General features: G+C 48.1%; 1 protein-coding gene across 1 annotated transcript in view; it reads right to left on the minus strand.

Moving 5' to 3' along the window:
* SART3 (spliceosome associated factor 3, U4/U6 recycling protein) overlaps positions 1 to 19,609 on the minus strand; it is a 651,822-nt gene extending 632,213 nt beyond the window's left edge. The window contains exon 1 of the mRNA XM_086943090.1: positions 19,213 to 19,609. Coding sequence (XP_086799216.1) covers positions 19,213 to 19,395 — 183 coding nt within the window. The 5' untranslated portion in view covers positions 19,396 to 19,609. The remainder of the gene's footprint in view (positions 1 to 19,212) is intronic.
* Positions 19,610 to 20,090: the final 481 nt, after the last annotated feature.

The raw sequence follows: 20,090 nt of genomic DNA on the forward strand, positions 1-20,090 counted from the left end.
CATTGCGGGCGATGAAAAATAAAATTGTAATGAATTATCAGGGGGGATTTGAGGCAGGGGGCATTTAAGTGGGGCGACACTCCTCCCCTCCAACAGAGGAGCTGCCCCTGGCTGCTACATTTTTTCCCTTCGCGAAAATGATCCAAAAGACAAGCAGGCCAGTGTTCTGGTTCTCTTGTGAAGTTGAACCAAAATTCAATTCAAGCGTAAAGCGAGAAATGTGTGCTTACACTACACAGTTATCTACTGTATGACATTAAAACTGGCCCTAACTTCATGCCCTTAACAACATTATTGCCAAAAACATGGATTTATTTACAAACAATGAGTGTTAAAAACATTAAGGAAATGCACGTCAGCGATTTAGTTCCTATCTCACTTCAAGTTTTACTTAATCTTGCCTTCCTCAATGTATTTTTTTTTTCGGTGCATACTTTAAGCTGTACCAGGTGTTTATGAGAGACTATGAATAAGCGCGCTGACGCTAAAGTCAAAGCAAAGTGCCCGTCAGTGGGTTGGCCTCTCTGCAGAGCACACAGAACAATGGTCATGTATTCCAGTTGTAATTGAAATTCTGTGAAAACGTGTGTGAACATGGTACACAGATGGCAAAATATTTACAGGGCAAAAGCAAAAGGAAATAATTTTTTTACATGTGAGTGAGTACAGTGTATGTTTGGAAGAGGTGAAGTCAGGGATATGCAAGGAAGGACATTCAGGGAAGAGTGAAAAGAGGGCGCTGAAGAGGAAAGAGAGGTGGATGAAGATGTTCAGAGATGGACGGGATGTGCAGAGAAAAAGGGCATTCATATCTAGCATAAAGAGCACATAACTGAAAGCCTAAACTCCTTCCACAGACTTCAAAACTTGCAGATGCCAATAAGTGCAATGCTAGCTGCAGGACCAGAACACTGCACCTGCAAAGGAAAGAATCTAAAGCAAAAGTTGTAGATATGTGTCTGTATGTACAAGCATGTGTCCTAGAAAAGAGAAGACCATAATAAAAGTTGGTGAAACAAAGCTACTGGGAGAGGTGCTTACCTGAGACATTGCTGCTCGCTCAGCGGGTGCAGTGCGTCCTGAACTTTGTCTTATTCAGGACCCCGACTGCCTCTCTCTGCCGGATGCACTGTGCTTGCTGCTAACCGTAGCAGACAGAGTCTGTGTTAGACCTGTCAGCCTTGGGGTGGTCTCCCTACATTTTTGCCCTTTTTGCCTCCCATTTTTACCTTACATTTTGTTGGACTTAGGACTCTGGGCGCCTCACCACTGCTAAACAGTGCTGAGGTGTGGGTGCTCTCCCCTAAAAACCTTGTGAGGCTGGCATATCTGCCACAAGCCACTGCTACTGCAGTAAGGCTAATCCTCCATAGGCTAATATGGGGAACTTCTCCTTATGGGATAACTTCTGACATGGACCTAATAAGTCTGTCATGTTTGGTCTTGTTGGACTCGGGGCGGGGAACCCTTTCCAATGATATATAGAGTTTGGGCATTACTACGCTAGGGATCCCACTTTTATAAAGTGGACCTTTTCCTGCCTACACTTAGATTAGGCAGCAGACTCCCCCCTCCCCTCTGCATACTGATAGCCTGCCTGGGTTGGGAAATGGGAGTGGTGATTCACACCTTCTTCCCTGGGATGAGCTGTGATGGGCTGCCCACTGTAGCCTTAACGGCCTGTCTCTTGTCACTGTGACAGCTAGGTCAGGGAAGGCAGGGAACATACCAGAAATCCCTGGACTCTTCCAGAAACCCCTGCCCCAGACCCTTCCAGAGACTTCCACCACTTTCTAGCCCCTAGACTAAAAAGATATATAAAGGAGGGTCCTGGCCTCACATTCTTGTTACACTGCTGGACCTGGAAGAATCCCTGCTGGAGTGAGGACTACCGCGCAAGAGGATTGCCACTGGGAAGGAGGCTGACTGCTCCAAGGAACTGCTGCCCCACAACCTGCTGAGCTGCCCTACTGTCTGCTGATCCTGCCCTGCAAGAGGAGACTGAAGAAAACACCACCAGAGTGTCTCCACCATCTTCTTAAGGACTGCCTTATTTTTGGGACTGCACCCTTTTTAATCTGAAGAGAACTACCTTTCCGTGGAACGCATTGTTTTAAAAACTGCCTTGTGGAACAACGACCCTTTCAAGAATTGCCCTGCAACGTTGTGCTGGTCCCCAGCACCGTTGGCCCTGTGGTCCTGGCTACTTGAACTGCCCCGGTAGAATTCCGAAGGCTCACCACGTTCTCTTTGTAGTGGGACTACGCATCGCTGTGGGGGAACTGAAGCGCTGTGACAAATAAGCGCTGTGACACCAGAATCATCGCCGCCGGCCCGGGGCCTGACTGTGCTGGGCGGCCTTGTGTGGCCCTGTGTATCCAAGTACTGTGCACCCCAGAAATACCGCCGTCTGAAATCGCCGTGGCACGCTTCCTCTAGTGAGCAGGAGATCGCCGCCGCCTGGGAACCTCGGGAGCCCCGGCCACGTCACCACCAGCGTCATCAGGAAGCCGCGCTGTGATTGGTGACCGCACGGGGCGTTGCCTGGCAACGAGGGGTGCGAGCAGGAGCGAGGCCGCGTGGAGAAAGGAAAGGGCTTTCCCCGCCTGCTGCCGTGCAAGTGGCGTGAGGACTGGGAGCCGGGGGAGAGAGGAGCTTCACGAGGGCGCCCACCCGCTTCAATCGCAGGTAACACCTGAGTGTGCGCTCTAAGCCCCGGTCCGCTGTGTTGTTCAGGCGGGGTGCGTGCCGCGAGCTGACTGTCCCAGCGAAGGGGGGGCCAAGTTTTCTAGTATCGGCACCGTGGGCAGTGTCTATTCAATTGCAGGACACTGCTTGGGCCTCAAATTAAACCCCAGGGTCACCGGGGACGAAACTGCACATCATAGCGGGCCGGCTTGAGACTGTGTGGGGGCCTCGTTGAGATCGGGCCAAAGGGGTGCGACTCCGCCTTAAAGAATAGAGGGCCCCTAGCAGGACTGCCGGGCATTGCATTGCATTCACTAAGCCCCAGAGACAGTCTAGAGTGAAGGGCAGGCTACCTCGGACTGCGCAGGCACTCCTCCTGGAATCGGACGAAGGACCTGAGTGAATCTAAAGTGCTGTTCATCCAAAGGGAGACAGGCTCCCAGAGACTGTTGGCAGCATATAATTCACTACCTTGGAGGAACTAAAGAGTACTGACATCTATTTGACTGAGTATACGGAATCTTGTCCCTTTGTCCTGGCCTGATTGTGGATCTTGTTTGGGAAGTGAATTAATTTGTTATTAATCTTGCCTGGCAACCGGATTAATTTATACCCTTGATTTGGACTGGAAGCTAGATTTGGCTAATTAATGATCTTGCCTGCAACTGCATTTACCTGATGATTGATCTTCCATAATTCTTAGATAAAGATATTTATATTTTTATATATAAAACCGGTGTAGTGTCTTTTTCTTGTGCGCGTGTGTCACTGGGAACTGTGGGTGTGTTGCACAAATACTTTACACATTGCCTCTGAAGTTACGCCTTTGCTGCTCTGCGCCAAGCTACCAGGTCGAAAGCGGTGGTCCCTACTTGGACTAGGGTGCATACCCCTGCCAACTAGAGACCCCGGTTCTAACAGTCTGTTACATACTCTCATAATGGTGAAGAATAAAGTCATCAAGGAGCTCGCAATCCGGAACAACAAAGACAAGTACACTAGACACCAGGTTAGTAGTGAAGGGGGGCTAAGAACAAGGCCACAGGAGGTAATAGTAATTAAGATGACTGATGCATTTAAAGCCATATACAAGAAACTCACCAAAAACTAAAGTAGACGGATTTGCAAATTACTTGAACCTGGTGGGGGCACACCTACGCAGAGGCATGGAAAGTCTATCACAGGTCGAGGGCCACCATTTTGCCCTGCTGTTTTCTTTCCCCTCATTGTGACTCTTGCCTACCCATGCGTCTCAGCGCCCCCCGTGCTTCTCGTTGCTTTCATGTTCCGTGAACTTAACTTCTTTATTTGAGTTGTGCACTTTTACACAATTTCAAGTTTGTAATTTCTCCTCTGCTTTTTGTATCGAATTTCACTCCCCATTAAATGTCACATGCCACTCCCGTCACTTCCTGTCAGGTCCCTTTCACACCTCCACATCCATTTCTACTCCAAGTACGTAACAAGCATTTGCAATGCAATAGGTCTCGCAGCATTAAAGTTTGAGTTACTGGCATTGTAAATGACAATGCTTTGCATAAATTTTTTTTGGGTGTCCGTGTGTGCATGGCAGTGGTGGTGTCTGTGTGTGCATGGCAGTGGTGGTGTCTGTGTGAGCATGCCAGTGGTGGTGTCCGTGTCTGCATGCCAGTGGTGGTGTCTGTGTGAGCATGCCAGTGGCGGTGTCCGTGTCTGCATGCCAGTGGCGGTGTCCGTGTCTGCATGCCAGTGGCGGTGTCCGTGTCTGCATGCCAGTGGCGGTGTCCGTGTCTGCATGCCAGTGGCGGTGTCCGTGTCTGCATGCCAGTGGCGGTGTCCGTGTCTGCATGCCAGTGGCGGTGTCCGTGTCTGCATGCCAGTGGCGGTGTCCGTGTCTGCATGCCAGTGGCGGTGTCCGTGTCTGCATGCCAGTGGCGGTGTCCGTGTCTGCATGCCAGTGGCGGTGTCCGTGTCTGCATGCCAGTGGCGGTGTCCGTGTCTGCATGCCAGTGGCGGTGTCCGTGTCTGCATGCCAGTGGCGGTGTCCGTGTCTGCATGCCAGTGGCGGTGTCCGTGTCTGCATGCCAGTGGCGGTGTCCGTGTCTGCATGCCAGTGGCGGTGTCCGTGTCTGCATGCCAGTGGCGGTGTCCGTGTGTGCATGCCAGTGGCGGTGTCCGTGTGTGCATGCCAGTGGCGGTGTCCGTGTGTGCATGCCAGTGGTGGTGTCCGTGTGTGCATGCCAGTGGTGGTGTCCGTGTGTGCATGCCAGTGGTGGTGTCCGTGTGTGCATGCCAGTGGTGATGTCCGTGTGTGCATGGCAGTAGTGGTGTCTGTATGGCAGTGGTGGTGTCTGTGTCTGCATGGCAGTGGTGGTGTCTGTGTCTGCATGGCAGTGGTGGTGTCCGTGTATGTATGGCAGTGGTGGTGTTCGTGTGTGTGCATGGCCCTTCGAGCCCTGTTAAAGTCGGATGAGAAAAATAAGTGCTGGTTCACATAAATGAGTGTAGGTGGGCACCACCTGCAACCGCCGTGTCAAAGTAAGCCCTGCCTGTAGCACAGATCATCCAGTTGGATCTCACCTCTTCCCCAGTCCTCAGGGCAGCCTTTCACTCCATTTAGAGTGTGTGTGGATATGCCCATTGAAGCCAACTGGGACAGACTTCTAAAGAGAGTAGGCATGCTTAGCCATAGTATATATGTGAGCAGGCTGAAGGCATGGTGGAGCCTGTACACTGCAGGATGGGCAACTTTACCAGGAGTGTCTCTGAGCACACTGAACTCACTGGAGACAGACTGCTCTCAGAAGGGTGGGCAGCCTTATTCATTGTCTATGTGAGCAGACCGAAGTAATTGAGACAAGCGGAATTAAGAAGTGTGAGCATTTTCACTGAGAGTGTCTTCGTGCAGTCTTACGTCATGGAAGACAGACTGCTCTCAGAAGGCCGCACAGCTTCACTTGGAGTGTTTCTGACAGACTGCAGTCAGTGGAGACAGGCTGCTCTCAAAAGGGTTGGCATGCCACGAGACAGACAGGCCCTTCCTGTGGGATTCTCATCAAAGAGGGACTCTTTGGGGTGGGTTGGATGGGGGAAGAGATCCTTTGGGGGAGTATCGTGCAGGCGAGGGGCACACGATGGTTGTAAAGACGCACAGTGAAAAAATATCGCGCAGCAAAATAATTAAATAAAAAATCCGGTACCCAGTGAGAATATCGCGCAGCTACATCATTAAATAAACAAACAGAGAGGCAGAAAGAGAAAGAGACATACGAGGCATCCGGACACGGAGACCGAGAGACTGACACAGAGAGACAGACGGCGAGAAAAACAAGGTTTACAATCCCGGGCGGAAGTCAGGCAGGCCGGGGGCGGGACGTCAAGACACACCGGAAGCCCAGGCGGGCTCCCGTGAGGTGAGAGAGCCTCGCACGCACAGAAGGAAGAGACCGCCGCCGCCGCCTGCAACGAGCCCTCACCTGGAGACGAGTACCGGTGAGTGGGGGCCTTTCCTGAGCTGCGAGGGCGGGGGGCATGTGTGTGCGCGTGGGGCGGCGGGGGGCTCGATATGTGTGTGAGCGTGCATGTGTGTATGTGTCTTGGAGTCTGTGTGTATGCGTGTGTGTGTTTAAAAGAGCCCGATGACTGGGGGGAGTGTGTGTGAGCGAGCAAGTGTCTGTCAGTGTGTATGCGCACGCATGTGTGTATGTGTGGGGATGTGCACGGCGCTGGAATTTCTGCGAATGTGGACGGAGCCGACGTGCGCGAGGTCAAATCCACAGAAAAAGCGCGTGGCACCCTCTTGTCCCTAATCCCCCCCCGAAGTTGATTACTATAGTTGTCGAACTGGACTGGAGCATCCTACGGATGCTTACTCCAGCTCGACCTAAAAAGTGCCTTTGTTATTTACTGTGTTGTATTCTTCCCCCTTCACTCCCGTTTTCATTTCTGTTTACATTTTCCATGCTACATGCATTTACAGTGCTATGGTCCTCTCCCTATTAATTTCTTGTACTTTTCGCCCTACCAGTTACCATGTTACAATCCTCTGCCATTGTTTTTAATGAGGCCTTTCTATCTTCGTCATGCATGACTCTCCCGTGTCAGTGCCATTCCCCGTCCTATGAGCCACTCTATACTAACTTGCAGTGCAGCATTTCTGTAGAGCTTACTACCCCTAAGTGGGGTTTTGGTGAGCTTGCCTAACATGTCATCCATGATGACCACTGAATTGCAGTTATCCTGTTATTTATGGGTCGCTGCAGGTAGCAAAGTGATGGATGCAAAAGTGTGATAAAGGCATGCAGTGTATGGATTTTTTGTTAGGAAGAGGACCCTGTGCTCCTGAAGGTCAGATCTGTCCCCCACCAAGTAAGGGGACACAAGGACCGACATGAGCTGCACAGGACCAATACCCGAGGCACAGGAACTCTTGCAAACAAAGCCAGAAGTTCCAGTCCGAACTCGCACTACTCTGAGACGGAGCAGCCATCGAGGGACGACAGCACCGCAGAGACCCAGAACCAGAGTTGCCCAGCTGTCCTGCTTTTGCACCCTCAACAGGCAAGACCGATCGATAAAAACGCTAGGCTGTAGGACGCATAGAGCCCAGTCGACCCTTCGACTCTGCACCCAAACCCTCCAGCCCGGGTACCAACGAACCGGCTGTGCCCCCTTGTCCCCAGGACCCTTGTTAACTAAGCACCCCGTTGGGAGCTCCCCACTTGCACCCCAGTCCCCTACTGCTGCCTGTTTCTAGGTGCCACCCCTTCTTTCCACAGGAGCAGCGCACAGCTACCAATCCGACCAGCACCTCTGCACCCAGCCGACCTTTCGATTCTGCAACCAAACCCTCCAGCCCGGGGACCAACGAACCGGCTGTGCCCCCTTGTCCCCAGGACACTGGTTAACTAAGCACCCCATTGGGAGCTCCCCACTTGCACCCCAGTCCCCTACTGCTGCCTGTTTCTAGGTGCCACCCCTTCTTACCACCGGAGCAGCGCACAGCTACCAATCCGACCAGCACCTCTGCACCCGGACACCCCAGGGCAGGAACTTATGCCTTTCCTCCCATAGCGAAGCACTGCTGCTAGACACATTTAAGTGAACTGTTTACTTACCCATAAAATTCATATTTAACAAAGTACTTACTTGACAACGAAGTTCTTGGTATCAAAATGTATATTAAAATAAAAGTTATTTTTTCAAACTGGTCTTTGATTTATTCTTGTGTGTATCTTATTTATTGCCTTTGTGAGTACAATAGATGCTTAATACTACCCTCTGATAATCCTAAACCGCTCATCCACATTACCACAAAAGAGAGCATTTACTGTTATCATTTTTGCCTCTGGAAACCAATAAGGGCTGTCTAAACTCTTTGCACAGTGTCCCTCGTTTTGGTCCACTCTATAAGAAGGCAGCTTCCTACACATGTCAAGCTTGGGTTTGGCTGGAACGAGAGGATAACTCTAAAAACTGACCCGTGCAGACTCAAAGATGGAGAACCACGTTGTGAAACAACGAACAAAATAAAACATTCCGACAGGTCGTTATATGAGGGAGCAGTGGCAATTACAGATGTAGATGGCACTCACAAATAAGACAAGCAACTAGATGGGTCTGACATGGTAAAAGAAAGGAGTCTATACCTGGGTTTGTGCAGTTAAACATTGAAGCAAGCCCCCCTCCCCCTAATTAACTATGGGCCTAACCCATGGTGATTAGCTGTAGGCTTTTGACAATATTGCGGGAAAAGCTGTGTCTGCAAGACTCAATTTACAGTTATGAATGTTTGTTTATTAGTTCTTTTAGTGATATTGTTTTCATACAGCACCTTCTGCAAATGTTCGATAATGGAAATGAGAACGCCTCAATGACATGCCAAAGTATTAGAATATGGTCAATGACCCTGGTTATAGATTGAAACATGGGAACACAGATCAGTGCCGAAATGTGATTTAAGTTTTGGTTACACAGAGCTCGATGTTGGCCACTCATAGAACTCCACATAAGTGCATAAACTAGGCAGTAACAAAGACAACGCTCATGTACAGTCAAGCACACGAAAGGGCATAATCACAATAAGGTTATGGAATATCAGGAAGTTAAATAACTATGTGAAAAAAAGGGGGCAAGGGCGGGGGCATAGTTACAGATAGCTTGCCTGCAAGAAACCCATTTGCTTTCGGATGAGGCCAATAAAGGCAAATGCAAAAAGAACAGTTGATGGACAGACTGCAGAACAATGTCATACATTCACCCCAGTACAGAGAGCCTGGCTTAAATGCATCGTTTTTTTGCTCACCATGCCATTCCAGTTTGGACCCAGCTATATGCAAATCCGTCTTGACCCTGCACCCATTGGGAACAGTCCAGCCCTGACTCCAGTGGCATGGAGAGCACGGGACCCACGTCTGAGCATTCCCGTCCCACTCGGGGTGATAAATGCAAAAAGAACAATTGATGGACAGAATGCAGAATAATATCATACATTCACCCCAGTACAGAGATCTGGGCCTAAATCCATCGTTTCTTTTGCTCACCATACCATTCCAGTTTGGACCTAGCCATATGCTAATCAGTCTTGACCTTTCACCCAATGGGAACAGTGCAGCCCGAACTGCCAAGCCAGGTCCTCCCTGGATTGGAAACAAGCATCCTAGGACCGGTTTGGGGCTTTCAGCCAGGATAAGGCAGACATAAATGGAGGGGGAAATTCTACCATGCCAGTTTGTGTACACATGCAAAGAGAGGAGGTCCATGGTTAGCCCCTACTGTGCCTTTCACAGAAGATAAGATAAACAAAGAAGAAGACGGCAGATACTTGAACTTACCTGGGAAATTAAATGATTGAAAAATAACAGTGGGGTTTTATGCCACAAATATAGATGATGGTGCCTTCTAAGTGAACTTTAGTGATAAAATAACCCCATATTTGAGATCAGCTGTGATTTGGATGGGGAAGCTTAATTTTGTTCTAAATGGAGAAATGGACAGGATGCCACAATTCTTAACATATAAACAGAGAAGGTCTTCGATCTTTGCATGAAGGTATGGAGGAATTAAACTTAGTGGACATATGGACAGCGCACAACCCCCTGGTGAGAGAATACTCACATTATGCACAAGCCCACAACAAAGTAGATTTGGTGCTGGTGGACAGGCCCCATGCACAATTTATTTCAACAATCTAAACCTGGACAGGGTTTGTCTGATCACTCACCGATCTACTTCAAATATAACATGGATGTATACTGACAGGGCCAGGATACCAACATAGAAACTGTTGATATTGGTTCAGAAGGCCGCAGAATTCTGTTAGATCATGGGAATCGGAATAACAAAATATTTTAGCTTTAATGAGAACACTGTAAGTAATAGGGGTAGAGAGTAGCATGACCTGAAAATGGTAATGAGAGGAATAACGATCTCCCAGTTTACCCCACTGATTAAACAATTTGATCCATTGCTCCTTGCTAAGGAGAGAGAACTAACAAGACTACAAACAAACATTGAACAAGCTACACAAAACGATGCTTGAGGGACTCAAAACTGAAACATTAGAAAAGAGAGTGAAGAAGGGACGACTCCGAAACAGGTCATTTTGGCAGGTTTTACATAGGAAAGGAGACAAACTGGCTAAATTGTTGGCCTAGCCTTTGAAGGAAGGAATTAGCACTCACAAATATTACTGCAGATGCCAAGGGGAGCAGCAATTACACACAAGAAGGAATAAACAGCGTTTCTTAAATATTATAAGCAGTTATATGCAAATCCACGAAAATAGACCCGATCCTCACCATTCAGGGATTGTGAAGGTTATCACAGCAACAAAGAGAGCAACTGGTTGTTAGATGAACACCAATTAACTATGAAAGTTTTTCTAGGAAATATTATACAACACACATACAACAAAGAATTCCCAACATAGACACTACCTTAGTGAGGGGAGGAGTAAAAAGTACCAGAGAGACCTCTCGAACCATCATGTGAGAAAATGGGTGGGTGCAGAGGGGAGGATGATTTTTTTGCACAGTAGTGATGCCATAACAAATGTCTCCACTTCACTGCAATGGATGCACGACCTGGGCAGGCCGATAAATACTGACAAAGAATAAATAACTACCACTGCTTCACCTGTGTATGCATTAGATGGCCGACTGATAATCACTAACATTTCCCATATGGGAGGATGAAGCAGAACAAGTCGTAGTGGTCACATATCCTGACAAATGGATACCCAATAACGCAAACTTACGGAGGTGTTCTCATAGTGAAGTGATTTAAGCATGTCTATTGAAGGATGATATCACCTGAATGTTGCCACCAGAAAGAGGGTGCATGGCTCTGTTCAAGTACTACAGGAGAATTGGACTGGATGAAAAGTACATCTTCTTAGTAGCCTAAAAGCGCATAGGTAGTGCGAACACCACATTATATATACATGTAGCAGAAAGGCCAGCTCATAGGTAAAGGAAGGGCAAGAAAACATCACTCTGCTGCCAGAGGGGAATATGATAGTGATTGGGGGGAGGGCGGGGGGGGGGGCATAGATTAACACACGAAAAGTACCAATGCCTTCAGAGGGGTACAGGAGATTAAGGAACTCCACGTTGAAAATAAAAACGAACAACCATTACTGAAGTAGTTCACAGAGAACTTGTTTGAGCCAATCTAAAAAGCTGCATTATGGAAATGTTGTGTTGGATAAAAATAAGATATTAGAATGGCAATGGCTATAATCTGAAACAATGAGCCCATATAGATGTAGGTTTAAAGCGGACTACAGCATATATGAAAGCAATACATATATGTTTTCTACAAACAAGCCAGCTGGCATTCCCATGTTTATCATTTTTTATTTTCACTGTAGTTAGTATGTCTATTCTGAGCATCAACTGCTGCAGCAGCAAATTCTATTACAGGACTGGAGGCTTCAGATTATGCTTCTCTTTCTTTACTGTATAAACACAGCAGCCAATAAACATACAGTTTAGTGCAATAAAAACTTCAAAGTCCATGGTGCTTGGCGTAGCCACGCCCCCTTCAGCACCCATAAGAGCCTAGGTCACACCTTCAGCTTCCTCTTTCTTTGCTGCTCACACAGCAAGAGTTAAGTGCCCAGCCCCTTCTCTATGCATGTGTGCTGTTGTAGAAATGTTTTATGACTGATTGAGGACGATTTGCATGTGGTTTCACCTTTTAATGATTGCAAATACGCCCTTGTGCCTAGCGCTTGTGTTATTTGGTCTTTTGTGCCTGTTTTCAGTTAATGCTTGGGGCTTTGCAGATTGACGCGGGTGTTCCCGCGGTGTGTGTTCCCCGCCGTAGGCGGGCAGTCTAGGAGGCGCGCATCGCGCTGAATCGGAGTGCTGCTCCGGCGTTTACCGAGAGTGCGCCTAGCGGCGCTCGAGTCAGGACAAGGACCGACTGTCGGTCACGCCTACCTGGGGCTTTATCGACTCCCCTTGTCCCCGGGCAGGCTGCGCGAGGGTCCCCTGATCGCCCGACCGCCAAAACGAGCCGCAAACCACACGGCAGGAGCGTGCAGCACAACGCGCGCCCATTGGGCTAATTTCTAGTAGGATTTGGGCGCGCATTGGGCTACACAACCCGAATGCCGTTTTTTCCACCTTCTACACACCGGACAGTGTCGGAGTTGGTTGTTTGAACGCCTGACTGGCTGCAATAACAGTCCTTGCCTTAGGTTGGAGTGGCACACGCTTCTTCTATATATATTTTGGCTCTGACGCCCTTCTGGGCTGTAATAATTGACTACAGCATCTGCTGAGGGGGTTTATTACCTGACTCTATCATAATATTACAGTGTGCTTGGGGCTGACCCCCCCCCCCCCCCCCCGACTCCTCTAGTGCCTACCTCTATTTGATTAGGGTGTATATTCTCAGTCTTATCGCAATTCACTATGGAGGATGATGGATATTATTATGATGAGGAGGCGGAGGAAGGAACCTATGGAGAGCAGCAGTCTGCTGCAGTGGAGGACAAAATTGTGGAGGCCCTGGATGCATCAGTCCAGGCCTCAGTTAGTAAGGCGGTAGAAAGTGCAGTGCCTGCTACTGTACAAAAAGCATTGGCGGCAGCATTAAAGCCGATCACCAAACAGCTCGAGAGCTTCGCTAAGCGCCATGGCTATGTCAAACACAAGCCCGGTAAGAAGCAGACACCAACTCCGCAGGCAGGTTCCTCAGAACAATGGCCACACTCTAGCGCTTTGGGCTCTCTTCCGACCCCGTCCAATTCAGATCATGCTTCTGCAAACAGTGGTAAGGCGAAGAGTAAACAGCATTTCGTGGACACTGATACCACCGCCACCACTGGCACCACTAACACTACCGACATGGATGAGGAGCAGCCTCCGAAGAAGAGGGCAAAGAAATCTGCCTCTTCGGCTTCAGAACCAGCTCCTCCCAACACTCCGTTTACCTTCAACCCTTCGGAAATTATGCATCCTCGCTCCACAGATTGGGTCCCGGCCCCGGCTGTGGCGCAGTATCTAGAGGAGAATCTGAGAAAAGGGTTCGATAAGGAGGTGCGTAACAGACTGCGGTCTGAGTGTCCCCGTCCTGATCTTCCCCACAGGGCACAGGGTTGCTGAGACCCCGGAGATCGACGCCAGTATGCTGACATTTTTAAAGAAGTTCGCCAAAGACCCCAAGAAGGGTTTGGATCGCGCCTGGAGGGGATGCCAGGATAAGATGTTAGATGTGGTGGAGCCCCTGGCCAAGATCCTAGAAATGGCTTTGCATGCCAAAGAGACCAACGTCATTATTGATCTGGATATTCTGGCGGGGTGGACCCAGCGCGCCATATGTCTCCTCGGTAATGCTAACTGCGCAGTGTCATCGGAACGGCGCAAATCGCTGTTGATGAGAATGGATTCTAATTTGACTGAGTTAGCTACAGCTGAACCGGGTCCCCTAGCAGAGGGCAATCTCTTTGGAGATCGTTTTGTGAAGGACGTTTCAAAGTACGTGGGAACCTTCACTTCCCTGGACAAGGCACAAGCAGGCATCAAGCGGGCTCTGCAGAATAGCCTTTTTAATAGGGCCGGACGAGGAAGGGGACGCTCGCCAGGCCGTTTCGGCAATCAAGGTCCTCCCGAGGTGACTTCGGAAGAGGTCTAGGTGATTGGGACTCGACAAGAGGAGGTACCTTCTACCCACAGCGTCGCAGATACTCCAGAAACAAGTTTCATGCAGGCGGCAACAGGGCAGGATTCCACGCCCAGAACAATTCAGGTGAGCGCTCTGGATTGCTTTTGCATGCCTTTGGGGGGTGTCGCACGATGTTTCTTACACAATTGGAGTCTCCCGACTCAAGATGCATGGGTCCTTCAGACCATTCAAGGATTTCACCTAGTTTTCTATCAGAATCCCACACAGAGGGCGGCCCGAAGGTTCTCCATTTTTCCCCAACTAGAGACGAGTTCTATAGACAGCGAAATAGAAGAATTACTGCGCAAACACACCATAGTGAGGTGCGAGTACAACCCGCACGGGTTTTGCAGCAATATCTTCCTTGTACAGAAAAGGGGCGGAGGTCACAGGCTGGTGTTAAACTTGAAGGATTTCAATTATTTCCTAGTCTACAATCATTTCAAGATGGAGGGGATCCATCTGTTAAAAGATCTTTTACAGTCAGGGGATTGGATGGTACGTTTAGACCTGAAGGATGCTTATCTTTCCATCCCCATCTACAGGCCTCACCGTCGTTTCCTTCAGTTTCAATGGAAGGGACGTTGGTTCGAATATTCGGCCCTTCCTTTCGGGCTTTCCTCGGCTCCTTGGTGTTTCACCAAGGTGATGAAGCCAGTGGTGGCGCACCTGAGAGAGCAAGGGGTGAGTCTCATCATTTACCTAGACGACATTCTAATTTTAGCTCAGTCCAGAGCTGGTGTTGAGGCATCTTCAGATGACCATAACCCTCCTCCAGGATCTGGGATTTGTGATAAACAGGGACAAATCAGCCCTGATTCCGTCGCAGGAGATGGACTTTCTGGGTTTTGTGATCGACTCGCGGGTAGCACAGTTGAGTATGCCGAAGTCGAAGTTGAAGGATTTGAAGAAAGAGATCACATCTCTTTTGAGCAAACAGGTGACCTCTCTCAGGTCGGTTGCCAGAGTAGTAGGGTTGTTGGCCTAGTCAGTACAAGCGATTTTTCCGGGCCCGCTACACTACAGGACTCTGCAGAGGCTCAAAATCCAGCACCTTCAAAGAGGGCTGGCCTACACGGACCTGATCCAGCTGACTCAGGAAGTGCGAGACGAGATGCAATGGTGGCTAAACCACGTGGAGGCGTGGAACGGCAGGGCCATCTTCGGCTCCGTGCCGGAAGTAGTCATAGAATCGGACGCCAGCCGTTGGGGCTGAGGCGCGCGTTGTGGCGAAGTTTCCACAGGAGGAAGATGGTCGCAAGAAGAACTAAAGTTGCACATAAATTGTCTGGAGCTCATAGCGGGCTCCTTCGCGATCAAGACGCTCTCACCCCAGAAGCACTCGTGTTGCATCCTCCTTCGGATGGACAACGTGTCTGCGGTTCGATATATAAACAAGCTGGGGGGGACGAGATCGTTCATGCTGGTTGAGATAGCCAAGGATTTTTGGCATTATTGTCTCAGTCATCAGATCTCGGTAATTGCGGAATATATTCCCGGGCAATCCAATGTAGTAGCGGACTGGAACTCGAGACATCTTCGGGACTACAGCGATTGGCAGCTGTTTCCCAAGATATTCAATTGGTTGCAGGACCTGTGGGGTCCGTGCCAGATAGACCTATTTGCATCCAGACTGGACCGTCAACTTCCCAGGTTTTTCAGCTGGAGACCGGATCCAGCAGCGGAGGCGACGGATGCATTCTTGCAGGACTGGTCGAGGGCGGTGAACTATGCATTCCCCCCCTTTCTATTGATCCTACGAGTGGCCTCTCATATTCTCAAGCAGAAGGCCGAGGTGATTCTAGTGACTCCTCTGTGGCAGTCGCAACCATGGTTCCCGATGCTGTTAGGGATGTGTTGCGACCTCCCCAGGAGACTTCCATGGTCGGAGACGCTATTGCTGGGACCAGCGCGGGAACAACACCCGCTAATTATGTCCCGGAGCCTCACGCTGATGGCATGGAGGCTTTCAGGCAACAGTGGCACGTGCCTGGAATTTCGGGAACGGCTAGCGATTACATTAAGCAAGCCTGGGCTCCCTCCCTGAGGAAAAGGTACTTTTCAGCCTGGAAGAGTTGGTTATGTTGGTGCGTGGAACGGGATCTGGATCCCGTGGGGGCAGGAATTTCTCACATAGTAAATTTCTTGTCGGACAAAGCAACTAGCGATTTGGCCTACAGATCCGTGAACAATTTCCGGTCGGCCATCTCGGCGGGACACGCTCGCATTGACGGGAAACCAGTGGGCATGCACCCCTTGGTTTGTACGCTGCTTAAGGGCATACGAGTATCGAACCCACCCAAGCCAAAATATTCGGGGCTTTGGGATGTCTCTGCGGTTATTAAATTTCTGGACAACTGGCCGTCTAACGACTTGCTTTCTAGAAAACAGTTGTCAGCAAAGCTAGCGATGTTGTTATGTTTGTCGGCGTGCAGGAGATCATCGGACGTTCGTGCCTAGGATATTGCAGGTAGAGTATTTACTCCGGAAGGAGTTTCTTTTACTATCACAGGTCGCACGAAAACACTGTCTAGACACATTGAATACAATGCCTTTCCTAGTAATCCAAAATTATGTGTGGTCCAATGCTTGAAATCATACGAGGAGTGTACTCGTTCCATACGGCCCGCGGGGGTCACGCAGCTATTGATAGCTGTGCAGAAGCCGTTTAATCCTGTGTCCTCGGCTACTATAGCGAGATGGTTAAAATTTATTATGAAGGAGTCTGGTATTGATGTTCAATTGTTTGGGGGCACTCTGTGCGAGGTGCCATGGCTTCAAAATCGTATCTGTTGGGGGCTAATATAATATATATGCATTGTGCAGATTGGTCGTCTGAGTCGACATTCAGACAGTTTTATTATAAGCCGGTGGGAGACATTACTTCTGTGGTATTTAATACAGCTTTAAACTAGCATAATCTGAAGCCTCCGGTCCTGTAATAGAATCAAAAATTAGCTAGCATTCGCGCCAAGAATTTTCAATTCTATTAAGGACACGGAGGCGAGGATTATCCCACCCGGCTATGTTCAATGTATGATCATGCTTGCCCACCCGTTGTGTTTATGAATACTCTGTTATTTACAGCAGTTACAGGTTGTCTATTACGTTTTTTCCAGGCAATGACAAGAACAAAGAGTAAGAAGTCTTCCGTTGAAGAATGATGTTGGACCAGGGTTCCGGTTTTTTCCATGTTGAAGAAGTTTATAGACTGTTTATGGTTCATGGACTTGTGCAGTTCGCGCAAAGAAAGAGGAAGCTGAAGGTGTGACCTAGGCTCTTATGGGTGCTGAAGGGGGCGTGGCTACGCCAAGCACCATGGACTTTGAAGTTTTTATTGCACTAAACAGTATGTTTATTGGCTGCTGTGTTTATACAGTAAAGAAAGAGAAGCATAATCCTCGCCTCCGTGTCCTTAATAGAATTGAAAATTCTTGGCGCGAATGCTAGCTAATTTTTGATTCCCATGATGTGCCTCTCCCCAAGCAGTAGCTGACCAAATGTATTCTTGGTTGTCTAGATACTACAAATGTTACCAAATCAATCGTCAGATGTGCCTGGTCAAAATCCAGTCAGTGTGAAAAGACACTCACTCACACCAACCTGAAGTCATGAATCTAATAAAAACACAGTCAGCTGGTACAAGCACTGCTACTTGCTGAATGGACAGCAACGTCTTTGGGACAAGACAAAACAGATACAACTATGGAACTCTTAGAATAAACTCCTGCAATGTTTGTAGATTTACTGTGTGTCCAAATAGGTATGCATTTCCTGCTCTACATAGCAATCTCCAACCTCTTTTGAAGGATAAGGTGTTGTCCTTCGCATGCATAGAAAGCTGTTGTGTTTCCACAGATAGGAGAGAGATTTAGCACTTGATAGACTGCAGTGACGTTCACATTAAACTGGATCTAGATATTTTGAACCTCTGAGTGTCTTCCTTTGGGAAGCTGTGTCTACTGTGCTGCACAATATCATGAGGCACTGACTTCTACTCCGGTGAGATATTTGCAACAGCTAAACTCCCCACCTAGCATTAACATGTTGGATTTATATTCTGTGCACATCCCATGCAGAGAATCCAGACAAAGTCTAACGACAGACCAGGATTCCTGCCAACGTAAACCAAATTACTACTCCTAAACCACTTTGTACTGCATCACTTTATCTAACCACTTGGCCCAAGCCAACCAAAACTGTCAACAGCTTCACATTGTCTCCTCCCTTTCCACCTCAAAAACTGTTTTGAAGATCCACCCTCAAATCCTGGAAGCATCCACATATAATGAATTCTCTCCTCATCCCTCTGTCCTACGTCCCTCCACAATCCTCTATTAATATAATATATGTTATATTGATTTGTACAGCACAGGATTCAGATATTATACCGAAAAATAACATGCACTATATATATTTACATAAACAATAATTTATATTCATAACCGATACTAGTTCTCATCTTATATACAGTATAATGTTGATATTGTACAGCATTTCCTCTTTGAATGCCTTCATTTCTCGAATAACCAGCACCCAATCATGCTATAAAGGAAATGGCAAACTAAGGTCAGTCTGAAGTGTATTCCAAAGAAACATTGTCAAAGTCAACAGGCTTTTGGCTTTGACAGGGTTTTTGTTTTCATGGTTTTTGCAAAACTTTATTGCTGCGTAAGCTTCCTATCCGTCACGAATGTAACAAAATAAACTATGGTCAAAAGCAAAGTATTTTTGGTGCTTGGCACATTAGGGAATTACTTTGTATTCAGATGTGCTCATTACGAAAAGGTTAAATGAAGTTGCTCACAATGAAGTTAGCCAGTGGCATAAGTGGCAGACCCAAGCTTTAATTATACTGTATAATGTACAGGGTGTGAGGCTCCAATTGATGACGAGCGCATGCTGAAAGGCGTATAAGTAAGCATGTTATATCAGTGCTATCAAAAGATTTTGACTTATGCCAGACCTAAAAACTAAACATCACACGCTTCCATTCCACTGCATCGCACAATTACTGCACTCACAGTTTGTATTAACACAGATCATCTTTGGTCTTCTTTTGACAGTCACGCCAGCTTATGCATTTATGCTATTACGTCCCCATCACTTGCTGCTCAGTACTGGTATATAAGCAAACACGATGTACTGTATTACTACCCGCTAAAAAGGCAGTCCTTCATGTGAAGGGTATGAAGAGTTGTACAAATGCAATTTTCATTCCGCTGATGCTACAGGGAACCCCAAGTGATGCACTATTACTAAACTGCTCTTCCGTCAGACAATCTGAGTACCAATCATAACATGCCCTTTAGAAAGACACAGTATGCCCTCTCTTCCCCACCGCTTACCACCTTTCATCCCCAATCCCACCTGCTCCTCCAACCGCTGGATCTCCGCCTCGTTCTCCTTGTCGTCGTCGTCCTCATCCTCCTCTTCGGAAGAGGAGCCATCCTCCGGGTCCTCGCAGGTTTCTCCCTCTGACTCCATCTCCCTGTTCTGAAGGTCTTCCTTCTCCCCTGGGTTCGGCTCCTCTCCAGCACCCGCGGTCGCCATGTTGGGTGCTCGCTAGTCTGTTGCTTGTGCTGGTCAGGGCGGTTCGCGTCGCGCCGGAGCACAGCAGTCGGGAGAGACAGGGAGCGATAAACTGTCCGATGAAATATGAGATGATCATTATTTTGTCCCATATGTAGTCTGGGCTCAAAGACTCTCTCTTACCGTAGGAACATCCTATTGTGATGTGCGTTTGTAGACAGGCATTTTGAAGGACAGCAGTCATTACGCAGCAAAGGGGCTTTGTAAGCGAGGTCCTGTCATTTAAAGAAGACGCGCTACAAGCGGCTTACTTAAAACGTGACCCACGAGGCAAAGCGCGGCTTTCGAAATAGTGTCAAACAGTTTCCGTCCAATACGCATAATTGATTTAGTCCAGTTTCAATTTTATTATCAATTTCTTTATTCAAGACAGCCTTTAAAAAAACTTTAAAGGAATTATTAGTGTGTGTTAGAGACTTTAGATATGGTCTGTTGCTTGACAGTGAAGTGGGTAATCGTACTTCCAGACAATTTTTGTTGTTGAAGAAAATTATTTTTTTCTATGCAATAGTGTACAATTTGACCTCACGAGGTACTCAATGGCTGGACACTTGTCCACTTAAATGGGATTCTAAATTGCGGAAACTACTTACCTTCTGTCTGGTTCTCCGATTTATATTAGGGTCCATTCTATATGACCGCATTATTTTTTGGAC

This window comes from Lissotriton vulgaris, chromosome 11 (genome assembly GCF_964263255.1).
Source record: "Lissotriton vulgaris chromosome 11, aLisVul1.2, whole genome shotgun sequence".
Classification (NCBI taxonomy): Eukaryota; Metazoa; Chordata; class Amphibia; order Caudata; family Salamandridae; genus Lissotriton; species Lissotriton vulgaris.